At 52.0% G+C, this 11,216-nt stretch overlaps 2 protein-coding genes across 2 annotated transcripts; both read left to right on the plus strand.

Moving 5' to 3' along the window:
* EAH_00028460 (hypothetical protein, conserved) lies at nt 1–7,700 on the plus strand (the record flags this gene model as incomplete). Its single annotated transcript, XM_013396310.1, has 11 exons — nt 1–2,113; nt 2,773–2,932; nt 3,051–3,130; nt 3,496–3,911; nt 4,015–4,052; nt 4,176–4,328; nt 5,801–5,853; nt 6,459–6,590; nt 6,716–7,128; nt 7,274–7,413; nt 7,652–7,700. The coding sequence occupies 11 exons, from the start codon at nt 1–3 to the stop codon at nt 7,698–7,700; spliced, it is 3,747 nt and encodes a 1,248-aa protein (XP_013251764.1).
* A 1,394-nt stretch (nt 7,701–9,094) lies between these two features.
* Nucleotides 9,095–11,086, plus strand: EAH_00028470 (hypothetical protein, conserved; the record flags this gene model as incomplete). Its single annotated transcript, XM_013396311.1, has 1 exon — nt 9,095–11,086. One exon carries the CDS (start codon nt 9,095–9,097, stop codon nt 11,084–11,086), a length of 1,992 nt encoding a protein of 663 aa, XP_013251765.1.
* Nucleotides 11,087–11,216: the final 130 nt, after the last annotated feature.

An 11,216-nucleotide genomic window follows, 5' to 3' on the forward strand; every position in this document is an offset into this window, starting at 1 on the left:
ATGAGGCCTCTAGAAGCAACCAGTAGACCTGCAGCACGAAGTAAATCTCCTGCTGCTGCTGCTGCTGCTACCTTGGGGACATCCCTTGGCGGCAGAGATGCCTCGAAAGATGCTGGAGCCGCAGCAGCAGAGGCAGCAGCAGCTGCTGCAACAGCTGCAGCAGCAGCTGCAGCAGCAGCAGCAACTCCCAACGGGGGCTTGCTGCAGAAGGTAGACCACCAGGGAGAGCAATCGCAGACAGTTGAAGTGTACATACTCCGCAGCAGCAGCAGCAGCAGCAGCGTGATGAATGGATTTGTTGAACATATTCAGCAACAGGGGGCGAATGAAGTTGCTCCTGCAGCTGCAGCAGCAGCTGCAGCAGCAGCTGCAGCAGCTGCAGCAGCATCAACAGCAGGAGCAACAGCAGCAGCAGCCTCAGGTGGTTCGACAGAGCGGTCTCAGTCGGGTTGGGAAGCAGACGCACCACCAGCAGGATTGGCAGCAGCAGGAGGAGGAGCAGCAGCAACATCGGCATCAGCAGCAGCAGCAGCAGCAGCAAAGCCTGGCAGGCTGTTATGCTGCCGCTTGTCTCGATGGTATCTGCTGCTAATCTTCTTGCTGCAGGCTGTCTTAATTGGGCCCCACTACCTCAACTGGGCCCCCTTAAGGCAGTGTCTCCTTTACTGGGGTGCATATGAATGGTTGTGTGATGAGGAGTTGTCTCCCCAGCAGCAGCAGCAGCAGCAGCCGCAGCAGCAGCAGCAGCAGCAGCGGGAGGAGCAGCAGGGTGAAGCGGAAGTTAATCCAGCCGTATGGGCAGGTCCTTCTGTTTCTGAGTCTCCTCTATTTGTGTCTCCTGTCTCTTTTTCATCTCCAGCAGCAGCAGCAGCAGCACCAGCAGCAGCAGCAGCAGCAGCAGCAGCAGGGAGTGCACGGTGCAAAGCACAAGATGTAGCTGTTGCTCGTCTCTTTGCAACAGCAACAGCTTCTGATTTCGGAGTCTCCTTCATAGGAGGGTTGCTGCTAGATATGTTAGGCCCTAAAGCAGCAAGCACAATAGGAAGCTGCCTTATGCTGCTCGGCTGCTGCTTATTTGGTGTCTCCTCAGAGCAGCTGCAGCTGTATGCTGTGGGGTTTGGGGTGTATGGACTAGGCATTGATGCAGCTTTCTACGGTCTCCTGTGTCTGCCTACTTTGTTTCCGCAGCAGCCAAGCTGCGTTGCTGCTGCTCTTATGTCTGCTCGCTGCTTAGCCTGGAGCTTTCCTACTGTGCTGCAGCAGCTAGCTAACCCTCGAGGGCCTGGGCTGTCTCAGCAGGTTGTCTCCTTAGGAGTTCTTAGCAGCTGTTTGCTGCTTGCAGTTCTCTTGTCTCTGCTCTTCATCCCTACGAAACCTTTTCCTGCTGCAGACACAAACACCAACCACCAGCAGCAGCAGCAGCAGCAGCAGCAGCAGCTGCAGCAGCAAGAGGGGCTGCAGCTGCAGCACATGCAGACGCCATGCACTCATGTGCATCCGCAACACTCTCCTGCTGCTAATGATGCTCCTGTTGCTGCTGCTGCTAGTACTGCAGCGGCAGCAGCAGATACTGCTGAAGCACCGACAGCAGCAATGGGGGCCCCCGCAGCTCGAATGAATTCGCAGCAAGACAGCCAACACACTGTCTTGCAACTGCAGCAGCAGCAACAGCAGCAGCAGCAGCAGCAGCAGGGGGAGGGATTAGAAGCAGCAGATGAGGGTTGGGGTTTTGAATTTGATTGCTGCACAACTGTTGCTGACCTGCAGCAGCAGCAGCAGCAGCAGCAGCAGCAGAAGCAAGAGAATGAACAGCAACAGGGGAAGGAAGAGGTGGAGGGGCAGCAGCAGCAGCAGCAGCAGCAGCAGCAGCAGCAGGAGCTGCTGCTGCATGCAAAGGGAGCAGCAAGCAGGAGTTGCAGTGTATGTGTGTTTAATAGCTGTGAGAAGAAGCGTAGCGAGAGACTGTTTGCTGCCCGATGGGTTTTAATAAGGAGACAGCTGAAGCAGCTTCACAAGGAGACAGCTGAGTTCGTGCTGCAGCAGATATTCTGTCTCTCCTACTGGCCTATCATCCCTTACTTTAGTTTTACTCTTTTAAGAGGAGTGTTTTTCGGTGAGAGCGTGCAGCAGCTGCTGCTGCTGCCGCATGCAATTGAAGTACTTAACTTGCTGCTAGCTATTGTTTGCTTTTATCCGCCTCTTCTAGGCTTGCTTGCGGATGTTGCTGGGGTGTATATATGTTTGCTGCTAGTAAACGCATTAGGCTCTTTATTGATTGGTGTGTCTCTGCTGCAGCTGCTTCATCCAACTGCAGCAGCAGCATACTTACTTGCTGTTCTATATGCACTCTATGCACCTTTAATGTCTGTTCAAGTGTATCTGTACATACACCGCACGACACCGCAGCAGCACTTAGGAAAGCTCCTCGGTGTATGCATGACAGCCGGGGGTTTAACTTCTTTAGCAGCAACACCTTTGTTTGAGCTGTCTATACACAGCAAAGATAGATTCATGCTTGTTCTTATCTGCTTCCTTCTAGCTTCTTTTGCTTCATTTGGTCTTGTTGCTGCTGCTGCTTCTGCTGCTGCTGCTGCTCGACAAGGACACAAACACAACAGCAGCACCCACTTACCTCCTCCTGCTGCTGCTGATCCTGCAGCAGCAGCACCTGCTGCTCTCCAGCCGCATGCGCAGGAAACCGAAGCAGTCTAACCGCAATGCAGCAAGCACTTCCGCACGTTCCCTCTGCTGCTGCTGCTGCTGCTGCTGCAGGAGCAGCAGCAAAAGCAGCGGCAGAAGCGGCGGCAGAAGTAGCAGCAGGAGCGGCAGCAGAAGCAGCAGGAGAAGCAGCAGCAGCAACGGCAGCAGAAGTCGAAGCAGCAGCAACACCGAGCAGAAGAACCGTCAGCAATGTGAAGAGCACCGCCTCGCAGTAGGCGAGGCGGATGCAGCAGCAGCAGCAGCAGCAGCTGCAGCATCTGCTGCTGCAGATGCTGATGTTCCCGCCGTTGTTGCTGCTGCTGTTTGGTTAGGGCAGCGTCTCGCTGAAGGAGAAGAATACTTGTTGCTGGAGCAGCAGAAGCAGCAGCAGCAGCTGCTGCTGCTGCAGCTGCTGCAGCATCTTTTAGGTGTAGGACGTGGGGATTGGAGACAGGAGACAGATGGGTGTCTCCGATTGTATTTTTTATTATGATGATTTTATTATTATATTTTATTTTAATTTTCTTGTTGTTTATTTTGTTATTATTATTCTTTTAATGTGGTGTATATGTTGAAGAGGAGACAGAAGGAGACGCCTGCAGTGCGGGTTTAGTCTCTGCGTTTGTGTGGGTGCTGTCTGCTGCAGCAGCAGCAGCAGCAGCAAATGTAGCAGCAGCTGCTGCAGCAGCAACAGCTGCAGTAGCAGCACCTGCTGCTGCTGCTGTATATGTGTATTTGAGCAGAGTAAAGGCAGCACTTGCGTCTTCATTCAGTGGTTTGCCGGATGGAGGTGAGCATACACCCCAATCTCTGCTGTTGCAGCAGCTGCAGCAAAAGAAGCAGCAGCAACTGCAGCAGCAGAAGCAGCAGCAACAACAGCTGCAGGGGGAGGAGCAACTGTAGCAGCAGAAGCGGCAGCAACTGCGGCAGCTGTGGCAGGAGCAACAGGAGCTGCAGAAGCAGCAGCAGCTGCTGCAGCAGAAGCAGGGGAAGCAGCAGCAACTGCTGCTGCTAAAGTATTAGTAGCTGCGGCAGAAGCAGCATTAGTAGCAGCTGCAGATGCGGCAGCAACTGCTGCTGCTGTTGCAGAAGCAGCATTAGTAGAATCTGCAGCAGCAACAGCAACAGCAGCAGCAGCAGCAGCAGCAGCAGCAGCTCAGGAGACAAAGGGGGTTGCGTGTTATAAGGCATTCCTTTGTTTTCGTTTTGTTGTACATCAGAGGTGGATATACACCTCAACTCACGCTCAAGGTATACTTACAGGGTTTAGGGTTTAGGGTTTAGGGTTTAGGGTTTAGGGTCTGTGCCCACCAGGCCCCCGCTGCAGCAAACCAGTCAGGTCGGTGGGAACGGTTTGCTGCAGCAAGGGTTTAGTGTTTGCTGCAGCGAGAATTTAGGGTTTGCTGCAGCAAGGGTTTAGTGTCTGCCGCAGCAAGGGTTTAGGGTTTAGGGTTTAGGGTTTGCTGCAACTTCAGGTTGCTTGCTGCCCCCGATGTTAGTGTGAGGGAGGCGTCGCAGCAACAGCAGCCGCAGCAGCAACAGCATCAGCAGCAGCAGCAGCGGCAGCAGCAGCAGCACCAGAAGAGGCAGCGGCAGCGGCAGCAGCAGCAGCTATCTGCAGATGTGCAGTTAACTCAACATTGCTGCACCTCCTTGTACAGCCAAAATGCACCTCAGGTGTATATACACCTCAGCTGTATATACACCTGAAGTGCATATACACCTGAGGTGTATATACAGTGGAGGTGTATATACGGTTGAGCTGTATATACACCTGAGGTGTATATACACCTCAGTTATATATATATATATAATATATATATATATATATATATATAATCGGCTCTTATCGGGGGCTTCTCGTACATATTATTATATTTTAATATTTTTGTTTTTTATTAATCAAGTTATATATGTTTATTTATTTATTAAACTCTTTTATTTTCTTTATTAAATTAATTATTAGTCTTTAATTTAATATATTATTATCTTGTAAATATACTATACTTTATACCTATTATGTTTTTATATAATGTTATTTATTATTTATATTTATTACTATTATTATTTTACGCATTATTATTATTATTTATTTAATATATTACTGTTATATCTATTTAATATACTTTGCTTCTTCATTATATATTATTATTTTCTGTTAGGTCTACTACTACTCTTTGTTATAAATAGCACTTATTACATCTATTATTATTATTGTTATTAAGCATAATGTCTTTTGTTATTATTTATAATATCTATTATTATTACTACTCTTTATTATAAATAGTATATATTACATTTATTATTATTATTATTAAGTATAATATCTTTTATTATAGTTTATAATATCTATTATTATTACTTACTATATATATTATTATTTATTATATTAAATATTATTATTTATATCTATTAGTATTATTAATTATATCTAATTGTTATCAGTTATTATATATATTATTATTTGTTATCTATTAATATTTACTCATAATATTATTATTTTAATATCTTTTTTAACCTTTTACTCTGTTATCTGCATTTATTGTTTGTTTTGTTTGTTTTATTATTCTTATGAAGACCCTTTTTATTGTTTATTTTGTTTAAGATAAATAATTTGTTATTGTGCTTTGTTTGTTTTTTCTCTGTTCTATTTAATACTTCTTGACGTCTTCTTGCTAACTCCTTTATAACCCTTTGTTGTCTGCTAAACCCTAAACCCTAAACCCTAAACCCTAAACCCTGAGGGCAGTAAGGCATTAAAAAAACAAAAAATATATCTATTGAATTCAGCTAAACCCTTAACAAGAAGTTATATGCCTCGCAAAAGTAATAACTAATGGCTGAGAATTTAGGGTTTAGGGTTTAGGGTTTAGGGTTTAGGGTTTGCACGGAGGAGACCGCTGTCGAAGCGTGGCGCTGTAGCTTGTTTAAACCCTAAACCCTAAACCCTAAACCCTAAACCCTAAACCCTCGGTGAATCTATTCGAAAGTCCCTACCAAATCTTGAAGAACCGCATCAAGTGTTTAGGGTTTAGGGTTTAGTGTTTAGGGTTTAGGGTTTAGGGTTTAGGGTTTAGGGTTTAGGGTTTAGGGCGCCCAGGCTGGCTGGAAGCGGCGGCAGCGGCTCGCGAGACCAGCCCTTGCAGGTTGAGGGTTAGCTTGCAATTAGGGTTTAAACAAGAATTATTTTTCTATTCTTTTGTCGCTTAGGTCTTGGTTTTTATAGTTTAGGGTTTAGGGTTTAGGGTTTAGGGTTTAGGGTTTCTTCTCAGTAGGCATAGCTGGTTGTCTTTGTGGAGCGTTGATAGTTCCTGCCCTCTTCTCTTTTACTTTATTTAAACTTGCTTTTTAATATTAAACCATTAATTAGGGTTTAGGGTTTAGGGTTTACTCAGAAACATCTTCAGGGGGCCCCCTCCACCCTCTTAACTTTCTTTGGGGGCCCCCAGTGCAGCAGCAGATAAAAAGAGGGTACAGCTGGGGGCCCCCGGGGGCCCCAGGGGCCCCCAGCTATATCCTATTGCTCCTAAGCAGCCACTGCTGCTGCTGCTGTTGCTGCTGCTGGTGCTGCTGCTGCTGTCACCTGCGCTTCAGCAGAAAGACTTGCTGCAGTGGCGAGCCGCTGCTGCAGCTGCAGCTGCTGCTGCTGCTGCTGCTGCTGCTGCAGTCGCAGCAACAGCCACACATGTAGCAGCAGCAGCAGTCGCAGCTCCACCAGACGATGACAGGTAGACAAAGTTCTGCTGCTGCTGCTGCAGGGACGGCAGACCCGTCCACCCGCAGTAGCAGCAGCAGCAGCAGCAGCAGCAGCAGCAAGAAACACGAATGCCCCATTTGCTTCGAGGGCTTCTCTCTTGATGACGAATTCAGGCCCAAGGTGCTGTCATGCGGTAAGCTAGGGTTTAGGGTTTAGGGCTTAGGGTTTAGGGTTGGGTGTGTGTAGTTACAGGCAGCGCGATGCATCAGCTACCCAGCGTTTAGGGTTTAGGGTTTAGGGTTTAGGGTTTGCGCTCAGGGCACTCCTTGTGCTGCAGCTGCATCTGCAGATTGATTGATGCTGAAGCAGCAGCAACACAACCGCTGATGCCGCTGCTGATGGAGGTGGCTGCTTGCAGGCGTCGCTTCATTGAGCTGCAGCAGCAGCAGCAGCAGCAGCAGGAAGGCAGCAGCATCTTCCCTGCTGCAGCTGCTGCACATGCTGCGGGCCTCTGGGGCGCCGTAGACGCTGCACCATCAGCAGCTCTCACGGCAACAGCGGCAGCAGCAGCAACCGCAGCAGCAGCAGCAGCAGCAGCAGCAGCAGAGCAGCAAAGGCTGCGTGCTCTCTTATCCTCTTCTCTTCTTGCTGCTCCCATTCGCTGTCCTTGCTGCCGCTGCTGGAGCCGCGTTGCTGCGGAGAACCTTGCGCTGCTTCAGTTTGCTGAGGAAGTGAGGCAGCAGCAGCAGCAGCAGCTGCTGCTGTGTGCCCTCTTCTTTCTATGGCTTCTCACCTAGGGGCAATCTAACCGGCTTGATTTGCCTCAATGCTGCTGCTGCTGCTGCTGGTGCTTCTGCTGCTGCTGTGGCTGTTCAGGAGGAGCAGCAGCGCAGACGTCGCCTCGAGGAGCAGCAGGAGCAGCAGCAGCAGCAGCAGCAGCAACAGCAGGAGCAGCGCCGTCGCGAGCTGAAGCGCCGACCTCCAGGGACAGAGGAAAGAGACAATGAACAGCAAGTGTGAGTCTCCAAACAGCAGCAGCAGCAGCAGCAGAAGCAACAGCACCAGTATTAGCAGCAGTAGCAAGGGCACCAGCATCAGCAGCAGCAGCAGCAGCAGCAGCAGTAGCAGCCGTTCAGCTGCTGTTTCAACTGGTGTAGTGTCGTTTTTCTCCTTCTGTTGTTGCTGCTGCCGTTGCTGCTGCTGTTGCTGCTGCTGATGCTGCTGCTGCTGTTGCCGCTGTTGCTGCTGTTTCAGGATGTGCGAAGCCCATCCTTGGCAGCCCGTCGTCGCTCTCTGCGGTTAGTTGTTTAGCTGCTGCTGCTGCAGCTGCTGCAGCAGCAGCTGCTGCTGCTGGTGCTGCCGCTGCTGCTGTTGCTGCTGTTTCTGCTGCTGCTGCTGCTGTTGGCAGCCAGTCAGGTGCTGCTGCTGCTTGTTTTGCAGATGATGCCTGCTGCTGTGTGCGTTGCTGCTGCTGCTTCTGCTGCTTTGTGTCCCTATTTACCTGCTGCAACTGCTGCTATTGCTGCTGCTGCTGTTGCTGCTGCAGTGCCGTGCAGCAGTCTGGTCTGTGGGTGCTGCCTGGCTAGCGAAACGGAGCCGCACTTCTCTCACGCGCGAATTGCGGTGTATAGACACTCAGCTGCTGCTGCTGCTCTGCTGCAGCAGCGAGCAGCAGCAGCAGCAGCAGCACTTCAAGAGGCACAAATACACCTGGAGGATCACCGCAGCAGCAGAAAAAGACAACTCGAGGTCCTCCTATGCTGCTGTTGCTCCTGCTGCTGCTGTTGCTGCTGCTGTTGCTGCTGCTGCTGCTGTTACTGGGGGTTCCGCGTGGGTTTGCTGCTGCTGCTCCTACCATTGCGACTGCTGCATTCTGTACTGCTGCTGCTGATGCTGCTGCTGGGGTTTCCGCTCGTCTTGGTTTGTTGCTGCTGCTGCTGCTGCTGCGTTGGGTGCATACTTCTTGCTGCTGTTTGTTTCTAGTGTGTACCTGCTGAAGGTCTGCCGTCTTTGTTGCACTTGGCGTTCTTGCTGCTGCTGCAGCAGCAGCAGCAGCAACAGTTCCTGTTGTGGGGGGCTATCGGTTGTTGATTTGTTTTGCTGCAGTTGCTGCTGAGCTGGCAGCAAATGCGTTGGAGTGCAGCTGACGTGTTATTGCCTCTCTAGTCCTTGCACCTGCTTCTTCTTTGTTTCTGCTGCTGCTGCTGCTGCTGCTGTTGCTGCTGCTGCTGCTGCTGCAGCTGCTGGAGTCGCGGAGCCGCATGGTGTTTATGACTGCTTCGCGTTTGCTGGAGGACATCCGCAACTCTGCTCAGGCTCTCATTCAAAGAAAAACTGTTCGTCTGCTGCTGCTCTTGCTGCTGCTGTCGTTGCTGCTGCTGCCGTTGCTGCTGCTGTTGCTGCTGTTGCTGCTGCTGTTGCTGCTGCTGCAGCTATTGCCGCTGCTGCTGCTGTTGGTGTTGCTGCAGCTGTTGCTGCTGCTGTTGCTGCTGTTGCTGCTGCTGGTGCTGCTGCTGTTGCTGTTGCTGTTGCTGGTAGCGACAACAGCAAATAAACAAATAAATGGCGGCTACACAACGAGCTGCTGCCAGGCTTATTGCTGCGACGCAGCAGCAGCAGCAGAAGCAGCAGCAGCAGCAGCGGCAGCGAATATGGTCGGTGTTTGTTTGTGTGCAGCAGCAGTTCTTAGAGGAAGTGATGAGTTGCTTCTTAGGACAGCAGCAAGTGCTGCAGCAAGAAGCAAGACAGATAGAAGGTTTGCTGGAGGTTGCTGCTGCAGCAATGCAGCGGCTGCAGGAGCAGCAGGAGGCAGCAGCAGCACTTATACGCGCCGAGGAAGCAGCAGAAAGAGCAGAGACGCAGCAGCAGCAGCCTAAACAGCGGAAAGCTCTCTGCAGCAGCAGTAGCAGCAGCAGCAGCGGCTGGGAGGAGCAGCAGCTGCGGATTGAAGTCTCCTCTGCTGCTGACAGCAGCAGATCGCCACCCAGACAAACTGCTGCTGCATTTTCGTCTTTGCTGCCGTCTATTGCTGCAGCAGAAAACCTGCTGCAGCACATCAACAGCATAAGAAACAAAGCGCAGCAGCAGCAGCAGCAGCTGTTGCAATCATTCTTCGCCTCCTCTAGTGGATGCCCCCAGCAGCTCCAGCATCAGCATCAGCAGCAGCAGCAGCGAAGCAGCAGCAGCGACAACGATAATAGCAACAGCAGCAGCAACAGCAGCAGCAGCAGCAGCACATTTCCAGCTGGCACCGCAGCTCATGAGGCGGCAAGAGACAGCACTGAGGGACAGGAGGGCCTTGTTGCAGCAGAAGTACCTGCAGCAACAAGCGCACCAGCGGCAGCAGCAGCCGCAGCAGCAGCAGCAGCAGCAGCAGCAGCAGCTGCTGCTGCTGCTGCTGCACCAGGACCCGCACAACCAAGGTACTTCGTGCTGCCAGCAGCAGTAGATATCATTGGTGAGTTGCAGCTGCCGGAGTTGAAGGTGCAGCAGCAATTATTTGCTACTGCCGGGGGCTCCGATGCTCCTGCTGCAGTTGCTGCGCTGCATGCATCTGCTGCTGCAGCAGCTGCTGCAGCAGCAGATGCAGCAGCTGCTCCCTCGTCTGCTGCATCTCCTGCTTCAAGCCAAACAGCCACAGGAATTATCCCCAGTGCAGATAGAGATGCTGCTGCAGCAGATGCTGCAGCAGCAGCAGCAACTGCTGCTGCAGCATCAACAGGGATATGCAGCAGATTGGAAAGGCTCTTCTCTGCCCCGGAAACAGCGACAGCTCCAGCGCATGCTGCTGCTGCTGCTGCTGCTGCTGGGGGTGGTGGACTAGCTGCTGCTGCTCCCCAACTGGGCGACTGCCAGCAGCAGCAGCAGCTGCAGTTGCAGCAGCTGCAACAGCAGCAGCTGCAACTGCAGCAGCTGCAGCAACAGCAGCTGCAGCTGTTGCACTCTTCTTCTCCGGAACAGCAGCAGCAGCAGCAAACCCACCACCAACAAGAAGAGCAGCAGCAACACCACCAGCATCAAGAGCAGCAGCAGCACCAACATCACCAGCAGCAACAGCAGCAGGAGCAGCAGCTGCAGCAGCAGCAACAACAGCAGGTTGCAGTCCCGCGACTGCGGCTCACAGACCTGCAGCTGCCAACTCAAGAGCAGCAGCAGCAACAACAGGGGGAGCTGCATCATCCGCAGCAACAGGAGCAACAGCAGCAGCAGCAACAGCAGCTGCAGCGGGAGCTGCAGCAGCAGTTACAACAACAGCTGCAGCTGGAGCAGCAGCAACTGCAGCAGCTGCAGCAGCAGCAACAGCAGCAGAAGCAGCAGCAGCAGACAGAATTTGCTGCCAGCAACTCTAACACTCCATTTGAAACCCCATCGGCGTCGCCGCTGCAGTCACCGCGCCGCGCTGGCACCAGCAGCAACAGCAGCAGCAGCAGCAGCAGCAGCAGCAACCCATTCGTGGCTTGCTTCCAGGTGCGCAGCAGATCTCGCCCCCAACGTACGAGCCACAGGAGCCCTCGGCATACACCCGGAGGCCCCCCTGAGTTTGCTGCTGCTGCAGCTGCCAGCAGCAGCGGAAGAAACAACAACCCCACCAACAACAGCAGCAGCAGCAGCAGCAGCAGCAGCAACGGAAGCAGCCCTGAGGGCATCACTCAAATGCATCCTGTCTGTGCAAAGGATGCTGCTTGGTAGCAGATTTTGGGGTGTACGTACACTGCAGCACTTGCTGCTAAGCCAGCCCTAACTGAAGCAGAGCAGCAGGAGCAGCAGCAGCTGCTGCTGCTCAGGAGCAGCTGCTCACGAGCAGCAGCAGCTGCTGCTG

This window comes from Eimeria acervulina, genomic scaffold (assembly GCF_000499425.1).
Source record: "Eimeria acervulina Houghton genomic scaffold, Eah_scaff250, whole genome shotgun sequence".
In the NCBI taxonomy this organism is placed as follows: domain Eukaryota; phylum Apicomplexa; class Conoidasida; order Eucoccidiorida; family Eimeriidae; genus Eimeria; species Eimeria acervulina.